The 24,232-nt window shown below is 38.2% G+C and overlaps 2 protein-coding genes across 3 annotated transcripts; one reads left to right on the top strand and one right to left on the bottom strand.

Annotated features, from left to right (window-relative positions):
* Nucleotides 1-1,123: 1,123 nt before the first annotated feature.
* On the bottom strand, nucleotides 1,124-8,911 carry phf6 (PHD finger protein 6). Its single transcript, XM_034121243.1, has 11 exons — nucleotides 8,779-8,911; nucleotides 6,244-6,405; nucleotides 5,714-5,815; nucleotides 4,360-4,493; nucleotides 4,208-4,254; nucleotides 3,685-3,845; nucleotides 3,457-3,600; nucleotides 3,252-3,356; nucleotides 3,032-3,165; nucleotides 2,345-2,474; nucleotides 1,124-1,953 (listed from the first exon to the last, which is right to left on the bottom strand). Exons 2-10 carry the CDS (start codon nucleotides 6,373-6,375, stop codon nucleotides 2,345-2,347), a joined length of 1,089 nt encoding a protein of 362 aa, XP_033977134.1. The 5' UTR covers nucleotides 6,376-6,405; nucleotides 8,779-8,911; the 3' UTR covers nucleotides 1,124-1,953.
* A 1,607-nt stretch (nucleotides 8,912-10,518) lies between these two features.
* Nucleotides 10,519-18,291, top strand: cab39l1 (calcium binding protein 39, like 1). 2 transcript variants are annotated; one of them, XM_034121242.1, is made up of 9 exons: nucleotides 10,519-10,694; nucleotides 11,389-11,536; nucleotides 11,619-11,783; nucleotides 11,975-12,093; nucleotides 12,971-13,139; nucleotides 13,228-13,287; nucleotides 13,368-13,433; nucleotides 13,964-14,107; nucleotides 14,881-18,291. In XM_034121242.1, exons 2-9 carry the CDS (start codon nucleotides 11,420-11,422, stop codon nucleotides 15,070-15,072), a joined length of 1,032 nt encoding a protein of 343 aa, XP_033977133.1. In that variant the 5' UTR covers nucleotides 10,519-10,694; nucleotides 11,389-11,419; the 3' UTR covers nucleotides 15,073-18,291. The 2 variants fall into 2 exon arrangements, with proteins under 2 accessions (XP_033977133.1, XP_033977132.1); XM_034121241.1 differs by having other exon boundaries at nucleotides 10,519-10,838.
* Nucleotides 18,292-24,232: the final 5,941 nt, after the last annotated feature.

Below are 24,232 nucleotides of genomic sequence, written 5' to 3'. Positions count from 1 at the left end.
AGGCAGTATGTACCTCATAAGCATGACCTTTGACTGTTGAATAAAACTGTACTGTACAATTTACATTTTAAGGGGAAAATGCGCATCATGTCTCATGTTAATTATGCGAGACTAGCCACTAGGCCACGAGGGTCATATTTCCTCACATTTTGGAGGACCTTGTTACTAAGAATATTCCATGGAGAAAAGCTTTACATTTCCTCACAAATACTATATAAAAAATGAAATTGAAGAGGTTTCATTTCAAGTTTTACACTGTAATGCATTTTCTCAAAAAAACTGCTTTTTGCACACGTACAGCCTGAAACTGCCCCTTTTTCTGGCATTCTCAGTATATACAAAACATGAAAATATATTTCAAATCATTATTTTGATTGTATTATTGACATTGTGTACAAATATATAATTATTTTATGAACGTGTTATATTTGGAATCATCGCCTATCACATATTTCGGGGATAAGGCACAATTAAATCATCGATCTTTTATTCTAGCCAAATTCTATACATGTGTAATTGATAGGGCAAGGCTTCTTTATTTATTTTTAACAAACATTTTAAACTGTACATTCAGTATAAGTAAGTAAGTATTAGACCTTGTAGCAATCAAAAGCTTATGAAAGGGCACGTGTTACCTTTAAAGTATGTATGTTTACTTCACAATTACTAATAGTGCTTTCAATACCTCCTTATTTTTAAAGACCTGGCTACAGCTCTGCCTATGGGTCATGTTAACTTTCTAAAATTCTATAATAATGTTATTCAGAGACATCTACCTTTTGCCATCCGAGGGCAATCACACTAGTATTACTGTTAGAGTAAGCTGTGTACCAATGCAAGGCAGAAATGAAACAGAGGAGCTACTTTCAGTTCTGATACATTCAAACTTATTTCAGGTTTTTATATAAGATCTTATAACTTGGACCTAATGATGACTTGTTAGTTCATAAAATGTGTACATCTATATAAACTAAATGCCCAAAATCATCCATACAACGTACAGGTGTGAATGTAAAGGTCTGACTTGTGAGATTCCTCACTCTTCAACACCGTGTAGCTATGAGTATTGCTCTGCGTAAGAGGCCGCCTGAGACACTGTCCAATGAAAGACTCAATTGACTCATTAAATGTGTAAAATAAAAATATTTTCTATTTCCCATCATTCATGGATACATTGGTAGAGATACAAGTAACAGTACATCAAACAAAGTCAAGCCACCTCCTCTAAAGAGCTCTACTTCGCCCTTTTGTGACTAAATAAAAAAATGCCACCTTGAACAGTGGGAGAATCCAAGTGCATGCTGGCAAAACTTGTACTTGACCGTCTGAAAATCCAGATATTCAAAATGTCTCATGATGATAACACGGTAGCAAAATATTACATATCAAGAAAAAGGCTAGCATGAAGAGTACTCTTTAAGACATGATTACAGAAACAAGCTAATCAAACCACACAACTTGAAAGAGACGAGTAACAAACAGACTCCTCTTAAAAGTGAGTCCTGTAGAAGCGAAGGAAGAGCAAGAATGCATCGATTTCAGCAAGTGTGTGTGTGTGTGTGTGTGTGTGTGTGTGTGTCATGTAATCTGTGGATACATGGGCAGTGAGTGACAATCAGAAGATCAGTCCATCGGTTCTCATTCACAGAAACAATGCAATGAAATTGAACTCAACATTGGGTCTTGTTGAAAATGGCTCTTCTTTCATGATCCAGCAGCAGTCTGCAGAGTACCACCAGGCTGTGAAAAGCTCATCCAGTCAACTCTTTACAGGGTTTCACATGAAGGAGACATCTGCACATAGTGTTCGTTTACTGGAAGAAAACATGTGAAGGACTCGCGGGAGCTTGTAGACCACGACTTTGAGAGTAAGCTAAGATCTAGTATAAAAAGATATGTCTTCCTCGTCTTTGAGCTCTTCTGTTGTCCCCACATCACGTCCATCAGGCTAACCTGAAAGAATCGAAGCAATGAAATGACAGGAAATCTGAAAACCCAATTTTTTGGCAATTCCAACAATGCTAAAGAATAAAAACACAGAAACTTTGTGTTTGATATTTACCGAAGACTATTCGTGCTAATCATAACGAGTAAAACATTTTCTCTGTAGAGGTTTTTGCATGATGAGAATTAAGTTAAAAATATGAAGGGTGACAGAGTTCTGAGATGAAATCAAATATACGAGCATTAGCGAATGTCCTTAACTTGTTTCTCAGGCAAATACAAAATAAAAGTATTCCCCCTCCACTTTACCTGGCCTTAATAGTCTTCCATAGACATTAAACGCAGACATTTTAAATGTTGTAAAAAAATGTATTGTGTGCAACAACCACTAAAAACGTACCTAGTTGCCATTGACTTGCGTTGACGGTGTTCCTCCGTTGTTGTTTTCTGCTCTCTGTCGACTGCGATTCTCTCGTTCTTCATCCTCTTCATCCCTCTCCTCATTGCCACTGTGGTTCTTACAGTATAGTCTTCAAACAAATACACACACACACACATACAAAGAAGGGCTTGTAAGTCACAAAACACAGTAATAGCCAACATTATCAGTTATTGCAAAAGAGGTGAAATGTGGTCCAGTTAAGGTGTGAAGACGTAGAGTTAAAGGTGCTCCATGGAGTTTCTACCAAGGGTGGCACAATACACATTCCTGCTGCTAGTTTCGGGCCATTGACAAACAGCCGTTGGTGGGTACGCATGTAAAATGTAAATGTTTCATAGACAGGCAGGAGGAGGACTTGCACATCCTACAAATGTAAAATAAAATAAAACAACGTACGTCCAATATATTTGCATATTCTGCGGGTAACATAAAATGTGTGTTTACAATAAAACTCCTTCCGACTACTTTTAATATCACCCTTTTTCACATTTGTGGTTGGATGAAATACAAATCATTCAAAAGAAGTCTCTGAATGGAATAAATAGCATTGGCTGTGTGATCCAGCCTCAATTGGCTCGTGTTGGTTGTAAAGCTAATGCAATATATTTTGAACTGATCAAATTTAAAAGCTGTATTTGAGCTCACTTGTAGATGCCACGCGCCATGTTCTCAATGTACTTGGCTTTGTCCTGCAGGCCGCAGTGATAGTGGTAGGTCTTCACACACGCTTTAATCTCACACCCAATGGTTGCACCCAACTGAGAGCAGAGTGTGCATTTCTGGAATAGGAACACAATTTTTGTCAGAATGTACGTAGTATTTAAAATATTTCAAAACAAATGAGAAGTAAGACAAATCGTCGCACCATTCTTTTCCCTCTCTTGATTTCCTGGATGACTGTTTTCACTTCAAAGTTTCCAAATTCGGCCCGTGACGAGGTGGTGAGCTGCACTGTCCCCGATGAAAAAAGCTGAAAAGGTAATAAATTACTGAGTGTTAGTACAGTACTGTAAATGCACATTAAACGGCTTTAAATGTTCTGCAGACATCCCCACACACAAGATTCTCACCATGCACCGGTAGTGTGCCGCCACTTTTTTGGAGTTATCGGAGTGAAGCATGCCCCTCGTTTCGTTCTCTTCCTCTCCGGCATGACAGAAGCCGCAGCGCTGGCCGCCGTCTCCCGGGCTGGACCGAAGAGGAGACCTGTCCCGCTGGAAAAACATGTAAAAGCATTAAAAATCAGACACCAAATCACGATAATTTTAAACATTTGACAAACAGGCGTGTTGCCTTACATGGGAGGAACTCTCCTCGTCTGCCACCTGTGAGGAGGTGGAGCGGCTGTCTTCCGATTGGCCACGAGGTCCCACCCTGGATCTGCCCTTCTCAAACCTCCCTCTGCCCCTGCTCTGTGGAGGCGACGCGTCTGATTCGTCAGCCACAGCTTCCTCTTCATCTGATTATGAACAAACAGTCATGATCAGGACAAACTTTTATGTAAATAGAAGCATACATGCAAAGAACAGGAAAGTAAATCACATCAAGAAGTACAAATACAATGATGAAGGAATGAAGAGTGAACTGGTACTAGTTGCAAGAAAATGGACCCTCACACTGTTCCCGAGGCCCTGTATAATAGCTGCCTACTTCTTTGGGTACTAGGATGGGTTTAAATGCAGAAACTAAATGTCACTGTGTGTGTTGCTGTGTATGTGTATGTAAGGATTAAAGAGGAATTCCTTCAGAAACAGGCATCAAGCCATTAATCCAATCATCCAGGCAGTTTGGTGATATGACATATGATGAGGCATATTTTACCTTCAATGCCTTCGTGAGAGGCATCCCGGTGTTTGCGACAGTAAATACTGTTATAGAAGAAAAAAAAACATTTTAATTTAATAGTTGTTACAAAATGTGTTGTCATTTATTGTAGATGTATGTAAAGAAATGTCCACAGCGGGGCTTCTTACAGGTAGATCCCCTGTGAGGGGTTCTCTTTGACATGGGCTTTGTCCTTCAAAGCGCAGTAGTAGTGGTACGTCCTCCGGCACGTCTTCACGTCACAGCCAATAGTAGCGCCCGGCCGGTGACACGAAGAACACATCTGACGGGGAAAATAATATATTATTCGTTATCAATGGTCAACGATCCAATATCTTCAATGCAAAGGCTAAAACTCATCTTTCAGATGCACTTTATTTTGAAATTCCCATGCAAACGTTGGTGTCTCCATTTCCTTCTAGCCCAGTGATACAATCGTCAAAATATATTTGAGTTGTTATTGTGAGTTCATAAAAGTGTTACTGTTTATGTTAAGTGGGCATACGATATTGTCTCATATTGATCGCAGGCAGCTGCATTTATTTCAATGGTATTGTAGAAGCCTCGAATATCAATATAATATAATATTGTTTCAGATGAAAATTGGGATTAGGGTTAGGGTTACTCAGTCAATTCTAAAATCAAATTAGAACATTTTAAAATGTATGCAAGACACATTCCCAATATTCATAATTTAACATCTAAAATCATTCTCAATTCTTTCATTTAAAAAAAAAAAACAAACATATGCAGGCCTTAGAAGATGAAAGTACAAAATAAATAGGGAATATGAATAAGTAATGCTTAGAGATAAGTGTATATATGAACACAGTAAGTAGCTTCGAGAGCCTTTTTTACACAAAAGTTTTGTATAATAACGTGGCATAACCTAGTGCCAGAACCACTATAAATTACATTAATAAAAATATAATTTGGTTAGCTGAGTTTAGCCAAATATACAAGTTAAATCATACAGGCTGCCAATTGAAAAACACATGGAGTGCAGCACAGTCTTACAGACAGCTGCAGTGCATCTCCTGACATATTGCATATTGTTTAAGAAGAGTTGGAACGATTCATGTATGGAGACCCCATCTTTGGATTCAACATTTGGTCAGATTGAGGAATAAGCCAACACCTGTTAAGCCAACAAAAACTTGTAATTCTAGTTCTTTCTTTCTGGATAAAAGCTGATTATCCCCTTTTAAACCTGATGTAATCAACATAAACACTAGAAAGATTTGCTGTAATGCTAGTAGTATCAACACCTCCTCTGTAGTAAACACACTGTTATTCCATATACTGTACATACAACACATGTAAACGATAAACACGCATTGGTTTATCATCATTCATTATTATTAGTTCCGTAGAGCAGCTTCTGCATGTTCTTATGTATGTAAAGTGTTTGGATGTGTGGTACTGTTACTAAAAACAAGTAGTCTAATTGATATAAAGGTAATGTGTTCGCTCTTCTTCTACACAGATACAGAGGTTACTTACCAATTTATTTCCCCTCTTGATCTCCCTTTTCACATCATCGAGGGAAAATCCTCCAATGTTTTCGCTGTCTGAGTGAGATGTGACCAGGGCAGAGGAGAAAAGCTGCGTGGGACATTTGAAATAAGTATAAATGTGAACGTTGTACAATATCTGCATCTTCATTTCCATCATGCTACTACTGTTGGACTATTTTCAATATGAAGTGGGAGGGTTAACATAGATATCATGTCATCATCGATTATTTTAAACTTATCATAAAAACCTGCATTTGTCAGTTCTATATGCCATATTTTTAAATGGTGTTTTCTCAACTTGGAGGTCATGATCACCAATGGGAGAAGAAACAAATTGGAGCCCTTCGAGATAATGTATAGGATATGAACCATTTATTTCGGCTATATGCTTTTTGAACTGTGGCGGAAAAACACAAATCCCATAGTTTTTGTGGCTAAAGTTGACAAGATTCTCAGGTAAACATGACTTATTCTAGCTGAAGGGTGATAGGGTTGAGAGCAGGGATCTCTCCTCACCATGCACTTATGGTGGGCTGCCACCTTCTGGCCGTCAGACAGCAGCAGCTGACCACACTCCTTGTCCCGGTTGGTTCTGCAGAAGGCACATTTAAGGAGCCGCGCTGCCGCTCCTTTCCTCTGTCCCGACATAACCGAAGGCTTTCTGGTTGGACCAAGACTCTAATAAATGAAAACAAAAACATCACAAAAAGGTGAAAGGTAAGAGGAGATAAGGATGGAAGGCTGGTAGATCCTTACAAATAGATGTTATTAAAGCAGTTATACAATTAATTGTCCAGCCTTGCCATGTCATCTGGATATATATCAGGTTCAGCGTTCATACACATTTAGATAAAAGCTAATATGATTTAAATAGGATGACATATTAATTAAAAGTCAACAATTAGTCTTCTAACCAATCAGATGATTGACAGAAGATTAATTGGCAACTTTTGAGATTATGCATCAAAATCCTTATTCATTCAAAAATGGCAGCGAATTCTGTTTTTTAAGTGTAAGATTACCTAATACTCTCTGATGATGTCATATTAAAAAGGGTTATTTTTAATTAATATTTCGTTTTGGCTGACAAAACCAGGCATGTTAAGACATTACCTTGGAGTTTGGGTAACCAGGATTGCATTTTTTATTTTATTTCTGACATTTTATATTAAGATTAATCTAGAAGATAATCAACATATTTGTTAAATCACCTACATACAGTTTGTAGATGATGCACAGAGTCCTTAGCAATGAAGATAAAGTCTGAATGGTTCAAGTTATGGCCGAATATCAGCATGAAAGCAATACAAATAAAACATATTTAGGTTGAAGGGTTCAAAACGAGGGATACACATTTGTAAATCTGCATAAACGTAATGTTAACCAAACAGCCAGCCCAAAGAAAAATGCACTGTGAACAAGTTTGTCCTAAAACTAAATGCAAGTATTGTGAAATCATTTTGGATGGCAGCCTTTAGGAACTCTTTCCCAGAAACAGCTGGAAACAAAACTTTGACCATAGCCCCAAGAAACTCCAACAAAGAGCACCAAAGAAAAGCCCTGCTTCCTACAAGAACTCAGGAAGTGTATAATATATCCTAGCAAAACCTCTGATGGATCACAGCTTGACATTTTCCCAACCTAGTTCAATTAATTCAACTGTGCTAAGGAAAGTTTTTGATGACATGTAATGTACGATAACTAAAATCCACGGAACAAGTGGCTGTTAAAACTGCTGACCATTATCAACATGTTTTGAGATCCTTCGTATGTTTGAGGAGGATAACAACCAGATTGTTTAGGCCTATGTTTTGTTGTTAAAGGAGGCAGCTGTGAACAATATCCTCTCAACATAGACTGACAGCCCTCACATATCAATCAGACTGAACAGGAAATAGGATCAAGGAAATCTGATGTCCAGTTTTGTAGTTTTTTTTCTGCAAATGATGCAACATGTTTTACCATTCCGCAAAGTCTTCTCTTCTAGTTTATCACATCTCATCTGCCCCACATTACATACATAACATAATATACTTTAAAAATGCAATCAGTGGAAAATATGCAATTTTAGAATGATGTTCCTTTTATGAGCAGTAAAGACAGCTGCATTTGCAGGACATTCAAATGTCACTATTGTATCATTTTCAGCTGCATTTCTATCAAACCTTTATATTATATATAAATCATAATTTTCTTGGAAATGATGCAAGCTTTGTTGCATTTTCATCACAGTATTCTTTAAAATAGAGATCAAACCTCTTTATGTGTGCTGCCATTGCAGAGATCGCCTGTTTGATGTTGTTCAAAAATCGCCTCAGGCGCCATATATATGTTAAATATGATAAGAAAAAGATGTGCTTAATCCTCAATAGTCCATAAGCGAAAATGGGTGTTATTTAAAAATCACAAAAGCAGTGTGCAGCGACGCCTTGATAGAGCCATTACAGCCATGATAGCAGGGCCGGGATTTCACTGCGGCGGAGGCAGCGATACACACACACACACACAACACTGCCGTGTAAATAACACCAAATACCCTTTAATTCAACCTCTGCCTCACTAACATGCTTTCATTTCACTATCCTGCCCTTTATATCCATACTGTGTTCGATTTGTGAACAGAACAAGCGAAAAATAAAAAGTGGCTAAAATTTCTCCTACAAAAGTTTTGAATTAAAGGGGGTGTGTGTCTCTTTCTCCAACAAACCAGCTATAACAGAAAACTAATTTCACTATGAACATCTCAACGCCCCAAAATCTCTCACAAGGCCTTTTCTTGTAGGAAAATAGGGTCGGTGGTAGGAAAATATGACTCTTCCTACATTGTGTTGTTGTTGAAATGCTAAAAACAGCGTTTATTTCCCTTTAAATGTGGGAAATTATCATGACAGGCGCGGGGGTTCGCAAACCGTTTCGAAGTAAAGAGCGCCATACGTGATGTGTCCCTGTGAAAGAGAGCAGCTTGTTCACCAGCAATACGGCCTGAAACCACAATAGGCCGTACAACACAGCGGGTATCTGAAACACGCTGACACACAGCTCACATCTTACCTGCTAATATAATTATTATGGCGCTGAGGAGGTGGAAAAGATGGGAAAGTGTTCCGAGAAGTGACTGTGTTTCTTCCCGTCCTTCAGAAGTGATCGTGGGCTTTTTCGCACTAGTAGCATCAAGCTAGCTGCTGTGCTCAAGGCAGCTGGACACTTCCGGGTCTGGCTTTCAAAAATAAAAGTCGCGTCCACGAATGTTTGTTAAAATGTTTCAAACGTGAAAATTATGCAGGAGGTCTGAGTATGTAGGATGCAAAAGTGCTTTACAAAAATACCTCCTAGAAATCCTGAAGCATCAATATCCCAAAGGTGGGCCGCACTTTATTCAGATTTAAATATGTTTAAGTTAATTATTTCTTTTTTAAATTGTATTCACACAGCATAATAAACATATTATGAATACACAGACACTTTCTGGAATTAAAGCACTGGCAAACAAATGTCATGCAATGTAGGCCTACATCAATACAAAGTGTATAGTTGTTTCCTTTTTAGGATATATGATTAGTGCAATGCCTATTGTTTGATTTTTGGAAAATAGACCATCGAAAAGAAGTTTTCACCCTTAACATGTTAAATCCAGACAAGGACTAGTCAAATGAACACATAATTAAAAAAAACATTGCTATTATTAAATTGTAAAATGGATACTGTTTTATTATGGTAGCTAGAGAAGAGCAATAAGCAGCTGGACCTACGCATCTGAAAGATGTGATTTAAACCATGAATGCAGTTTACTAAAACCAATAAACAACAGCGTATTTAACAAAGTTTTGCCATCAATAGCATAAAAGTATTTTACAGATGTACAAATTGTGCTGCATGTGTTGGTGCTTTTTATCAAGAGAGTCAATAATAAAACCAGAATGTCAGCAGCACTATGGTCAGATCAAAAGCTTGACTGCTCCAAGTGAAAGACATTTTTGTCCTCCATAAAGTCTTGTAGTTGTATGATGGCCAAAGAGTCTTCTCCAGACAGACTGTACAGTAAAGACAGGACAACCATCACCTCTGTGTAATGGAACCTGAGCAGTAATTGCTAAATACCATCAACTACATGTTACACAGAGGTGGATCTCTAATGATTTTGGAATGAAATGGGAGCCACAAAGAGCAACACCGTTCAACAACGTGCATCACTTAAGGCTAGGAACTTGTTTATATTAAATGTTAAATTGAATTAGATTAAAATAAATGTAATCAAATATATATATGTCCCGTTTAATGCGTGTTAGAGAGGGGTGCATTGCATAAAGAAAAACATGTCTGTTAATTAGCAAAGGAGTTGTATTAATTGCATATCCCACAATATACTGGATTAATGTTGAGAACTTGATGAAGGAAAACTACTACTATTAAATATAACGTTTAATGTTCTCCTATGTTTTACACATATATATTCTACGTTGTTTATAAAAGTTATGTTCCAAACACATAAAATGAAAATGGCTGTCTAATCTTAAAGCCTAACAATTCTTAACTACATTTCTGTGCCTTATCTTTTTTGATAATTCGGGTGCACTCGATTACAGTTACAGGGCATTCCGACAAATGAGGCTTCCAGTGTGTTCTTTAATCTGCCCACCCACACGAAATTGAAGAGCCATGAAACAAGCGCACCCAGAGTGGAGAGGGCGTTTCCATGTCCTCACCTCGGGCAAAGTGATTGGCCAATGCGGGTGGCAGTCATTTTGTAAAGCAAAACATACCCGCCCAGTGTCCCCGGGATGAGGAGAGGACGAGAGTTTGAGCAGAAGAGAACAGGGAAATGAAGTTGTCAGACAGGCCAGCCCAGCAACTCTCGCTCCATAACTAGGCAGCTAGCAAGTTAGGTGACAGGCGGTCACGAGTGGAGATTTATATGAAATACAACAGCTATGAAGGTCGTCCGTTTGAACAACTTGTAGCTACAATTGGTACGTATTAGAGAGCTACACCCAGAGATCTCAGATAACGTTCAAAGTAGCGTTACAGTGGACAAAAGTGAGGACAACTTGCTAGCCTGCTAGCTAACCTTTAGCCGCCGAGCCTCCTTCAGCTTCAACACCACAGTTCACTCGGTGAGTCTTGACAGCCTCAGCTGAATATTTCAGCAGTGTGTGATGTGTGTTTCACGGTGCTCGCTGTCCACGTACTGACGCCAGTCCGCTAGTTTTCTTGCTACAGCTAACTAGGTCACAAGCTAGCTCAACTTTGCTGCTGAACACTGCTGTAACGTTGACATTGTTACCGTCTTATTCCACATTTTATCCTCGTTTCGGTCTAAAAAAAGTTGGCATTTTATTCTGGCATGGTCAATGCTAACTCGTGAAAACTAATACCGAAGGTTAAACATGTCGTAGAAGTGTAACTTTAGCGCTAATCTACCCGCATTATCTTTGAAAACTACTGTAAGGTTAGCAATGTTAGCTAGCTGTGTGTGTCATGTTCTTTAACCCTGTCGTTTTACTTATGAGTGTCGAATTTCAGTCAGGCAGTATAACTAATAAACAGTATCGTTGCTTGCTTCAGGTAAGAGTTTTTCAGCCATTTCCTGATGCAAGGAGGTACAGGAAGTTGAATTGCTCTTATAGCATGTCAAAGTAATTTGAAACACTTTTATTTCCTCAGAGATTTGGGCTTGTAACACCAGCTTTCAGTCATGCCTTTTCCTTTTGGGAAGTCTCAGAAGAGTCCAGCTGATATAGTGAGGAGTTTGAAGGAGAATGTGGCATACATGGAAAAGATGGATGCTGGGGACAGCAAAAAGTGTGAAAAGGTGGGTCTCACATTTGAGCTGTGTCTATTATTCTTAACACCTACTGCTAGTCTTAGTCATTAACTGTTTTTTCATATTAAAGGTTGCAGAGGAGGTGTCAAAAAACCTGGCTTCACTGAAGGAGGTACTGAGTGGAACAGGTGACAAGGAGCCTCAAACTGAAGCGGTGGCTCAGCTTGCTCAAGAGCTGTACAACACCAACCTCCTCATCGCCCTCATTGCAAACCTGCAGAGGATTGATTTTGAGGTGGGGAAAATGTACCTCTTTCTGCCGTGATTTGATGTGTGTTAAACATATTGATCCCTCTGTTCCAACACCAAATGGTCAGCAGCGCTCCCACTGCCTGATTTGAACATTGATGCCCAAAGCAAAAAACCATGTTGCATATCATCAGTTAGCCGTTCATCTCTCGAAGTGCTTTTTTTTTGTTTTTACAGGGGAAGAAGGATGTGGTTCATTTGTTCAGCAATATTGTGAGACGTCAGATTGGAACCCGTACACCCACGGTAGAATACATCTCTACCCAACAACAGATCCTCTTCATGCTTCTGAAAGGGTAAGTTCATCTTTTCAGGCTGCAGGAAGTCACTTTTTGAAACATTTTAATGTGAGTGGCACTGTTACATAACCAACATGAACTACTCTTAAACTGTAACCAAATCATTTTTAGGTACTTTTTTAAAATGCTTTTTTCGTAAGATCACATTTCTTCAACATGCACTGTGATTTCTTTTTTTCTTTTTTTAAACATAACCCAGTATGTGTTTCGACAACTCCCAGAGGAACGAGCGCTAACTTGTTGCCTTCACCTGTGGGTAATGCATGTTGATGAAGAGAGTGATAGTAGTGCTGGTTTTACAGCTCTAAAGAAACTGAGTCATCCTGTTTGGAGAGCAGCATGTGTTACGGCTGCATTGCATTATGGTCGATTGAGTCTGCTGTTTTCCGACACAGATTAGAGTAGGTTTACACATACAAGGAATTTGCTTTGATGTATTACAGCGCATACATAAACACAAGGATTGAAGTTGTAAAAAAATAGCTAAAATATGTGCAGTTTGTAAGAATTGAATCTGCAAGAGCTGTGCAGGTTTTTGAACTTGGTTTTAAATGTCACGTCTCGAAAGAGGAACAAACAGTTTGAGTGATCGGAGATGGACATCTAAACCTGATGTTTAACACCAATGTGCAAGATGATTCTTCTGCTAGACACTCTTTTTTTAATATAATTTGCATGTGAACTGTCTACATTCAAAGACTTTAAAAAAACATCACCATAGGAAATAAGGCCAACATTTTTTACTGACAAATGTAATGCCTCTAACAGTGTTTTAAAGTGTTAAGAGTGACATTTCCAGTGTTTGTTTTACACTGTATTGAATGCTGATGATGTAAATGACTTGCCTTTGACCTGACACGCATTAACTGTGCAGATATGAGAGTGCAGAAGTGGCTCTGAACTGTGGGATGATGCTGAGAGAGTGCCTGCGCCACGAGCCTCTGGCACGGACGGTGCTCTTCTCTGAAGACTTCTACTGCTTCTTCCGTTACGTAGAGCTCTCGACCTTTGACATTGCCTCAGACGCTTTTGCCTCATTTAAGGTGCGCTGCTGTATTTTCTTTCAGTTTGACATATTCCTCATACCAACAGTTCTTATCTTACCTCTCGCTCTTATCTATTCCCTCTCAGGATCTCCTCACAAGGCACAAGATTATGTGTGCGGATTTCCTGGAGAACAATTATGACCGGGTGAGATTTCTGCAGTGGATTTTGACCTTTAAAGGAGAGAATGCCTATGACGTGCCTAATATACCTTTATTTATCTTCAGGTGTTTACAGAATACGAAAAACTGCTGCACTCTGAGAACTACGTCACCAAACGACAGTCTTTGAAGGTAGAACATCCACTTCTGTCAAATGAAAAGCACTGTTTTACTGACATGCTCTCAGTTGATTGTGCATTGACTTTAACAAGTGCTGTGTCTAAATATGCATATGGAACATGGGAACCTTCAACACTCAATGACTGCCATCTTGGCTACATAACAAAAGTTGCGCAACCAGCCACTGTTGTGGTTGCATTGGTATAGACAGCACACTACAAATAAAAGTTATACCTGTTTCTTTTTCAGTATTTAATAAACGTACCACCATGCTGGTTTTGAAAAGAAACCCCAGCTGATTTGATTGGGTTAATTGCGTAATCTGTAATGTTTTGCTACCTTGAACAACAATGTTGATAGCTAACTAGCTAACAGCAGCGATCATCACTTGCGTTGAGGGCACAGCAGCCATGTGCGATTTGATTTGAAATACTACATGGTCGAAATTCACACACTGCACAGATGTTCACAGTGTATGACATGCAGTATGCTAAAGGAAGTATCCGCAAAGGTCTTACAATAAATTCCATACTGTTTTTCAGCTCCTTGGGGAACTTCTTCTGGATAGGCACAACTTCACTGTGATGACAAAGTACATCAGTCGGGCAGAGAACCTGAAGCTGATGATGAACCTGCTCAGAGACAACAGCCGGAACATCCAGTTTGAGGCGTTCCACGTGTTCAAGGTAAGCACAAAAAACATGTCGTCGTAGTTTTGAAACTAAAGCTACTTTAGAGCGTAGAGCAATACTTATAACACTTAGGATTACTACTGTATTACACTGTACATTTCTAGCAATAATCTGGTTTTCATCATTAACATCTTTATTAAAGGGGCCCTATTATACTCATTTTCAGGTTCATATTAGTATTTTGTGTGTCTACTGTGACATGTTTACATACTTTACTGTTCAAAAAGCTGTTTATTTTTCCTCATACTGCCAGGCAGGGGGGAGTGTGTGGCAGAGAAATTCCTTCTGGAGGGAACACAGGGATTTTAGCCTTTGCAGACCATTTACATACACAGAAACCCATTTAAAACACTACAGGAAAAGGAAGACTCCAAAAAGTATAATAAGGCCCATGTAAATACTAATACATCACTGTTTATATTGTTATACATACATGTTTACATATTTAGTGTTATAAATTATAGTTAATATAAATAATTGTATTCTATTTATCTTCTTTTTGCCGATATTTACTTGAACTTATTATTTTGACGTTAGTTCCCTAGTAGTCAAGAGGTAAAAGAGAAGTAACAACAGAAGAAATATATAATATCAATATTTTATATTTTCATTCATTTTATACTGAAATGAAGCAACTATCGCAAATGTAATATCCCCTGGTATAAATAAAATATTCTGATTATTTTGAAGAGAAATTCTGCTGACATTACTACTTTGAACATTGAAAGTGGTGTATACATAAAAAAAATTGTCTCCTTTTTTTTAAGGTATTTGTTGCGAACCCCAACAAGACCCAGCCCGTGCTGGACATCCTGCTGAAGAACCAGACCAAACTGGTGGAGTTCCTGAGCCACTTCCAGACCGACCGGTCAGAGGACGAGCAGTTCTGCGACGAGAAGAACTATCTGATTAAGCAGATCCGGGACCTGAAGAGGCCCGCGGCACCGGAGGAAGCTTAAGGTGCCCGGAAACAAGCGCTCCATCAGGTGGTTGAGGTTTAAGGTGGTGCTGGCTGGAGCTGCAGAGAGAGAGAGAGAGAGAGAGAGAGAGAGAGAGAGAGAGAGAGAGTCTAAAAAGACATGCTTCATTAAAATCTTATTAACTACAAAATATAGGAAAAAAAGTACTTCCTTCACTTTCTATTTTTTTTTTTTTGTTTGGATGTGAAGGTGATTTCCATCCAGCAACCTGAGTGGGCCAATAACTGTTATTTAAACCATAGTGCTTATCTTCTTCTTCTTTAGTGATAATGAAAAGTCCGTTCTTGTAATGTTGGACCTTAAACTGTTATCCTTTCCACCAAACACCGATGCTGGCAGAGAGCGTAGAATGACAGAAACGTCGCCCCATTCACAGCCAACGTGTGATCTTTAAAGTCTTTCTCAGAAAACATGTCTATATTTTAGAGATCGAGAAGTAAATATATTATTTTTCTAATGTATCTTCATGGTAAACGGCTTAAAACACACTCTCTCTGAACATTTAGTCCTGCATAGGTTTGGTTTATTGCCTTATTGTAAGCTGTTGTGTTGTACAGGGACTTTATTGATTTTTTTAGATTGGCAGAGTGACATTCTGGCCGGGTCAGCACATAGCCATTTTTTGGTGATTCATATGTAGTTAATAGGCCTTTTGGTTGCGTGTGTAAGGTCAGAAATGTGCAGTGCTGTGCTTGCCGATGCATTAGCTGCCGCAGGAAGAGGAAATCAAAACCATAGAGGAATCGATTAATAATGCTGCAATTCTTTTTCTCTTTTTTTTTTCCGGCTGCGCTCAGCGAGGCTTACATGACTGAAATAGAAACATCAGATAATGCTGCAGGGTAGCAGCCACCCATTCAATGCTAACGCGGACAGCCAGGATCCACCCATTGATCTCAGTGAGAGCCTCTCGTACACAAGCACAGATAGAAAGCCTTCATTTAAAAACAACTCATTTGAAACTACCTGACAGTTCTCATTTCAACACTGCATAACATAAGATATAATGCCGTTTACAAGGAGGTGTTGCCCATGACGATGCATCATAAGTATGTTACACTGAATCTATTATAGTCATACGAAAGCATGATAATTCTAACTTTCATCATGAAGAAATTCCTTTTTTTTCATTTGACGCATATTGAACATCTGTTGCACAGGATTTGAGGATATTAAGTAATAGACATTTCATTTGACTGGAATAATTTGCTTAAACAAACATCGCCTCGATTACATGTAAACTCATCCGTACATTAGTTACCTCGTAACCAAAGAATACAAAAAGAAAAGGGGGTGGCAGAGGAAAACACGAAACAACTTCATGTTCTTCTCTTTATTGCTAAACCGATTATTATAATACTTTTTAATAATAGTTTAAGTGTTGCAGTGACTTATAATGACGTATTTTTGTCAGCCAGACCCAGAAGTTAGCATCGTAAAGGGCTCCCTCGAGAAAAAGCAATTGGATTTCCCCATTTGATTTAGTCATATTGCAAAAAATAACGTGCAGATCTCTTCAGCTTGTGTTAACTACATATTCTAGGCACCAAACGAGTAAAAACCTTTTCCGACTTTGAGACAAGTAATTGTAAATTGCTACGTTTTTTTTTCTCCAGGTTTCAGGACTCACTCCTGCACCACCCTATAGAACACACTGTAACATGCCCATGATGCATCAGAAGGCTCTTCGTCCTATCAGATGTCAATACATTGCCAGAATAACCACAAGCACTTTTTTTAAAACAAGTTTGTTTTGGATGAAGAGCACTGAATTTCTTGAGTTCCTCACGTGCATCACTGATTAGTTTATATTTCTTTAAAGAAGCGTTGATATGATTGCCTTACTTCCCCCATTGTCACTAAAATGACACATTGGGGATTTCAAGAAATATGTTGTCTGTGCGCACAGTCTCCTAGTATATACCTCATGGGATTTGAGTTTGCAAATGCTGTGTTCTCTTTCCTTTCCTTCCTTTGACCAGATATTTGATTTGACAGTTTCAAATACACAACAGTGGTTTGTATGCATGCCTAAACTTGATGTATATGTTCAAACTTGAACGAGAACTGCGACCTGGTTTTCACAATGGAAAGCTAGATTTTTAAACTTAAATATTTCATTGGGTGGCGCCACACAAACGTTAATTCATAATGAATTGCAGTGCGGTGCCTTGTAATGAACGTTGCCTTATTTAAAGACATTTAATGGATTTTTTAAAAACCAAAGTCAAAATGTACATTAGAAGTTCCAAAATGCATTCATTTCTCCATCTAGTGTAGCTTTATCACCATTCGCTCAATGTAATCTTATGAGTGTGGATATATATTTTAATAAACTACACTCAGCTGTGGTGGATTAACTTTTTTTTAATCCCTATTTGGTACACTGCACCAGATAGTCACAAGGTCAGCATTAACGGATCCATATGAAATTTGGGAACTCTGCTGTGAACGTGGTACATTATGCACAAATGGACTGAAGTCCTGCACACAGGGCACTGTCATGCCACCAGTTTATGAAAGAAAGTTTGTCTGAAAGTCTGTTTTTCTTTAAAATACCCTTACGGTGATCAACTTTTCAACTTGTTACTAATGTGAGACACAATTTCTCAAAAATGATACTAATTAATCGGACCTAACCTGCAAACACAAGTCATTATTTATATCTTAATGAGCACAAACACACTTACAGCTTGCTGACAAAGTGTTGCGTTATAATATCCAAGATTATCTGACTTTTTTTGTGGGAAAAAACTCAACTTTGAGAAGAATATTTTTTAATTTGCTCATGCAAACTTTCTGAAAGTGTCATGACGTTGCGCTTTGGAGAGGACGTGCTGTACACAGTCGTCCCATCGGGGGGCGCTGTTGGCAACATTTGGTATTACTAAAACAAAGCATCTCATGTTTCTATAACCCTACCTCTAATATGAGTATATAAATCACTGGCAATATTATGTAGATGTCAACACAAATTCCTTATGATCAATACTATATATTTCATGATTTAGGGGTTTTCTGTTTTAAATATTTGTTGTGCTTTACTTTTTTTTCTTTTTTTTTTTTACTCTTGTTGCCTTCTCTTTTCCCCTCCTTCTCTTTCCTTTATTTACCATGGGAGCCAATTATGTGTACATAACTTTATAAAGGATAAAAAGTGTGAAAGCATTCATGAAAATAAAACTTTATGGCAATTTATACGCGTGTGTTGCTTTAAGGGTTGAGTGGACTTGGATAACTGCTAGCAGCTTAGCGGCTGCACACAGGTGTTTCCCATTATGTGTGTGTGTGATATATCAGGCTAAGTGGAAACACTTGTGTTTGACTGACCACTGACATTTATGGCTTCTTTAATCTTTGGTTATTTTTTTTCAATGTATAGGACAAACATTTTGGAAAGGAAGAGTTTTTCTCCCCTATGTTTAGTTTTACTCCCATAATTAGTCTTAAATGAAGTGTGTAGACCAAACTAGAACTGGTGTGTAAAGGCTTAAAGTTCTGAAAATAACTTAATATTTGGAATTTATGATCAGAACCCACGTTAGTTACAATGTTTGACAAATAAAATATCTTACATTTATTTATCTCTGGGGAAATAGGGTTTAATGTTTTGTGACAGTTGCTCTATTTTAGAAGCACATAAATAAAAGATCAAATTTATATAATACAAATATTTATATCTAACACAGAGTGAAACGCTAAAATATATTAAATAAAAGAAGATATTCATTAAAAAAAACGAGAAGTTGAAGTAAGATGTGCAATAAAATAAAATGTGCAAAGAATCAATTATTCAATTAAATCTATTTACAAAAGCAAATTAATATGAAGTAAAACCTCAATTAAATAGAAATAAAAATGTGTATAAACATAAGAAGTTAAATTAAAAAAAAAACACTGAAAAGTGGAAATGTGAATATATTCATTACAGCTTACTGAAACACATTTTCTGTCCTTTTTGAAAGTGCGGCACAAGTGTTGTGTATATGGATACAGTTCAGTAGCCTGGGATTCCATTCAAAACATTTCTAACATGTGTGTGTTTTAAGTCATTTTAAAGGTTTAGTGTTTGGTTTGAATTGACAAAACCAAATTATTAAGTAATTTTGGTTTTAAAACACCTTTCTTTTTTGGAAAATGTTTGTTTTAGAGTGTCTGCAACATGTTGATAATTCAATAGTCCATAAGTTAATACATTATATTTGTCCTTATTGTAAAAGACTTCTAACCAAGATCAATTCTTTCTGTGAACTATTTTAACAAAAGATGAAAGGAAATGTATTTGAATGAATTACATTGTATATCTCCAGAAGATCATTCTAGACAGTCAGTCACCGCTTGCGTCTTGTCAAACTTCTTTATCCAGTGATGCAAATGGATATTGCTAAAAAATAACCCCCCCTCCCAGTGTAAGCCCAGTTCAAAACACTGGGGCACATTCCACCCTACCAGGAGGTTTCCAACAGGAGGCCGGCTCAATGGGCTGCAGCTCTATTGTTGCGTGGAGGTCAATTATACCACCCGCAAACTCGCTTAAAACCAAACATCATTATTCCTCCACCAGAGGCAGCTCTAAATTCAAATTCATGTTTCAAATTTACATCCGTGAACTAACGCTGTTTTCAAGAAACAAACTTTAAATAATACCATAATTAACCTTCTTTCTTTATCACTGCAGGCTTACTGAGATCAAGCACACTTGGTGGAAGACCAAAGTGGCAGTTGCAATTCATTGTATTTCTCATTGTTTTATTGTATAAATGTACCAAAAAATCAAACAAGACATTATGATCGAAAATCAGAATAGGTTTTATTTACCAAGTAGTTTTCACATGCGAGGAATTTACTTTGGTATGTGGTGCATACAAAGACACAGAAAGGAGAACGTAGCAAAACCAAATACAATTTAAAATAGGACTGTTAAGACTATTATAATAAATTAACAATATTTACATTTGACAAATACTATATACTGTATTTAAAGTGGAGAGCTGTGCTGATTTAAAAGAGGTAGTGAGGAGAAGAAATTAGCAACATGCAGGATTTACAATAAAAAAAAAAAGATCTAAAATAATTAAAGTACATTTAAATCATATTCTCCTTTAGAAAGTGTCAGCTAAATCTAATGTAAGGCAGTTAAAATGAAAGTAAACAAATATATATTTAAAATGATAATGTATTATTGATGTTATTTATTATTATAAATAGTATATAATTATTTATTTGTATTCATTTCAATCAATGAATCAATTTGCACAATTATAATGTATATTCCAATGTCTTTTCTATTGTGAGTTTGTATAAACTTGCTCGTAATGTCGATTTTAAGCTTTAATTTTGATTTGTATTCTTACTATATATACTTGCCGCTAATGTTAAGTTTGACTTCTTATTATATTTGTATCTTATTGTATATTTAAAAAAATGTTAACTCATGTAATGCTTGACACTGCTGCTGGAAAAAAATGATTTCCCAATTTTGGATAAATCTATCTATCGTATTATAAACATTGATTATTAAAAAGTTAAAAAATCATCCTCATTATGAAATCCACAAAACCTAGGACTTGATTTTAGAAACTTGTGTCATTAATCGAAAAGTAATGTTTGTGATTCTGTTTTCTGTTCACTAAACGCACCATCTGAGCCTATAGCAGCAGAGCAACAAACATTATGGGAAAGTGGGTTAAAGTTCAATCGGGGAAGAAGGCAAGTAACGCTGTTCCCACAGTGGGGGGCATGCTTTGGAAAGCATCTGCATCTAACTTGGTGTAGCTATAGTGAGGATATCTCCGCAAACTCCACTGTTGTGCAAAAAACAAAGTTAGTGGGTGATATTTGTGTGCATATGAGGCGGGATGGGGACTCCTGCACGCCGCAGAGCATTGTGGGGGCAGGGTTTACAGGGGTTACAGGTCACAACCCTCCTGGGTTCCTTTGGCCAGCAGAGAGCTCTGAATGGATAGTCGAGGTGGGTCCATCGAACTATCCGCAGAGAAGCGTCCAAACTGGGGCTTTAGCAGGAAAGGCTTCCCGTGGGACTGCGCCAGGAGACATTTTGATGCCTACAAAAATAAGTGTTTCTGTGTGTGTGAGAGCGGATTCAGAAAAGACGACATCCGCAAAGATCTGCCTGCTCCCCCTCTCGCTCCCCACCCCCACAAAGAGGAGGAAAAACAACAAAAAAGATGCTCTCACAATTTCATGCATGACAGAACTTTTTGTTTGTGCAAAGAGGGTGGCAAAGAGGGCTGCAGAGGGTAACATCTGCGGACCAAGTTACGGAGAGATGTTGGAGAGGTCTGCAGGATGGGAAGAAGTGGATCCACGTAATGCAAAGGTAGGCTTTGTGCTGCTAACCATGTTTTATGTACAACACATTAACACACGTGGTCGCTTTTAATGCTTCACAAGTGTTTGTTTTCAAGAAAAAGTTCGCATATTGTGAAATGTGTTTTGTTTTGGGTTACTTCTCCTAATGCTAATATGTTAAAGACAATTACGCAGCCTTTCCACGTATTGTGCACCAATCTTAATCCATGTTAAGATTCATGTAAAAGCTCAAACTTTAATATCCATGAGTCACAATAACTTTATTAAAAAGTTGATTTGCACACGTCTTTGTTTGGTTTTACTGGCACATTGGGCTCATTGGGCTCATTAAACCCTATTTTTAATAATCCGCAAAGGGTTACAAATCCTCACACCCGCAGTTTACCAGCTGCTGATGGTTGCTTGCGTTACGTAAGTGATTACATGTGCGCAGATATGATTGCGATCATTCTTTAATTGATGCTCATCATGGCATCACGAGACGCTGTTGGCGCCAGTTTGTTAAAGCTGCACACAGAGCGAGGCGAACACAGTTAGAAACTCATCAGAGCTCACTAATATAGTCATCAGTTGGAGATAATAGCTCATAGGAGAGAAATGGGAAGATATTGTTACTTTTTAGGCTCCTATTTGTATTAATTAGAGCGCATTTCTAAGTTTAAACTCCCCCCACGTGTGTGCTTTGTTTGTGCCAAGCAGGAAATCAGTGTTTTTATCCTGAACACGTGGACCACGTGATAGACACATAGATTTTAAAAGGAATTATAATTTCCAATAATGTTCCACAATCTTATTAAAGTATAATGTCACCTTTCAATGTTGGACATTTAAATAATTATAACCTAATACATAGTCAAGTACTAATATAGGCTGCAATGTTCAGGTAGCCTACTGACTGTTTCCAGTTACTTTGTACTTTAAAGGGGACCTATCATGCAAAATGCACTTTTGTACGTCTTTTATACATGAATATGTGTCCCCGGTGTTCCAGGGAACTCACCAAGTGTCAGAAAACACAACCCTCTCTATTTTCCTCCATACCCAAATCTCTAAAAAAGGGGCTGCAACGGATCTGATCAAAACTGATCCAGATTTGAACACTGTCCTGCCGTCAGGACGGTGGCGCTACGGCTATTGGGCCAACTCTCCACCTATCATGGGAATGTGGGGTTGGGCCACGGCCGGCCATTGCTGCTCGAAATCGCTGGATACGCTGTAGTACATATGCCAGGCCTGTAAGTGGCGCTGTAGTCTGCCACAAAAGCAGCGAAGAAGACTTCCCGCGCATATGGTAACCATGGTTACCCTTCTGCTTTTTTTCTCCCTCCCCGAGGCAAGCGTTTGCTCCCGCTGCTTTAATTCAATGCAATCCCTCCCCGTCGAGGCAAGCACTGTAATTCTCTCCGGTTAGTCCACCAGCAGATGACAAACACCCACCTCTCCGCCTCTTCCAAGGAACGAGGGGACCGTGCCTCAGAGTTTCAGTTAGGTTTTCTTTCGACGGTCAAGATGTCCGTTAAAGTTTAAATCTTCCGGACAAAATTAGAAAAGTGCCGGTCAAAGGTCTTCTTTGTTATTTATTGAGCTTTAAAACAAATGAATAACGACTCTATGGGCCTATAATAACACGGAGGACGGAGATCTATTTTTCTCCCCCTCTTCTGACTTCATCAGTGCATGGCTCCCCTCTCCTGCAGGGGGGCGTGGTCAGCTGCAGCTCACATAATCAGACCCGTAGACAGCAAACGGCAAATAGAGCGAAATGAGGCATGGCTAAAATGCATGATCTGTTTGGTATTTTGAAAACAGAAACGTATAAATATACCTTATATAGGTATGGCCCTACAATATATCATTTAAATATAGCATGATAGGTCCACTTTAACTAATTTCCAGACTGACTATATAACGTTTCTTCAATTGCATCTAACATTTTATAGTTTTTATTTTTAATTTAGCAGAATTGGAACGCAAAAATAATATTATTAGATTACCACATATGTGCCCTTTGAAACCAGAGTGTGTTTCTTTTCAAATAACTTCCGGCATGCAAACGTTTTTGAATGGATTTTAAAGGTTTGTCATGCTTGGAAACAGTTTACCTTCTAATATATACATGACTGCCTAAAAGACATGTATTCTTTCTCCAAACATGGTGATCTGTTCAATATTTGTCTACAGTTGTCTCTATAAATTGATTTTCTTTCTGTTTTCAGGTGGTGCTGCGTCATCCTGCCTGGAGGTGTTGGCTGTTGATCGATCCTCCCTCTTCCTATGGTCCTCCAGCTAAGGTGCATCTAGTGTAGTTAGTGAAATAATTCAGAATCTACTGCCCTAGTTGCTCCTTCTGGCTGGAGGGCTTGTTGTTCTCCAGGATCTCTCTTCACGCTCTGAAAACAGATTTATCTCCGGGCTCCATGTGTCTACACTTTTACAAAACACTTGTATGTCTTAGGCCCTGTCCACACGGAGACGATATCAGTTGAATCCGCTAACGTTCTCTATCGTATAGACCAGGGGTTTTCAAAGTGTGGGAAGGTGAGCCTCCCCTCAGAGAACATAAGAACAGCCGCGCCCCCCCTCCCAATTATTATTGCTATTATTATTATTATTATTATTATTGTTGTTGTTGCTATAATGCAGGGGTATTATTATCCAGTGGAAAGTCCTTACCTATTGGCCTAGTTAAATCAAAGTGGTTACTTTTTTTGGCTGGGCAGTGTAGTTTTACACACCGTCTTATTTGACTTTCTCAGGACTTAAAACTGTTTATTGGGGGCAGACCCATATATACAGTCTATGGGGC

The sequence above is a fragment of the Trematomus bernacchii genome, unplaced genomic scaffold (genome assembly GCF_902827165.1).
Source record: "Trematomus bernacchii unplaced genomic scaffold, fTreBer1.1, whole genome shotgun sequence".
Lineage (NCBI taxonomy): Eukaryota > Metazoa > Chordata > Actinopteri > Perciformes > Nototheniidae > Trematomus > Trematomus bernacchii.
The sequence above is the reverse complement of the archived record's forward strand: the minus strand, read 5'-3'. Positions and strand labels throughout refer to the sequence as shown.

Bases quoted from the DNA above. Each gene is read 5' to 3' on its own strand.
- phf6 (XM_034121243.1), bottom strand. From the start codon at position 6,375: ATGTCGGGACAGAGGAAAGGAGCGGCAGCGCGGCTCCTTAAATGTGCC. The intron at 5,816-6,243 runs GTGAGGAGAGAT...TGTCCCACGCAG, and splicing joins CAGCCCACCATAAGTGCATG to CTTTTCTCCTCTGCCCTGGT. The intron at 3,846-4,207 runs GTAAAATATGCC...GTTCATAATCAG, and splicing joins CTCTCACGAAGGCATTGAAG to ATGAAGAGGAAGCTGTGGCT.
- cab39l1 (XM_034121242.1), top strand. From the start codon at position 11,420: ATGCCTTTTCCTTTTGGGAAGTCTCAGAAGAGTCCAGCTGATATAGTG. The intron at 11,537-11,618 runs GTGGGTCTCACA...TTCATATTAAAG, and splicing joins ACAGCAAAAAGTGTGAAAAG to GTTGCAGAGGAGGTGTCAAA. The intron at 13,140-13,227 runs GTGCGCTGCTGT...ATTCCCTCTCAG, and splicing joins ACGCTTTTGCCTCATTTAAG to GATCTCCTCACAAGGCACAA.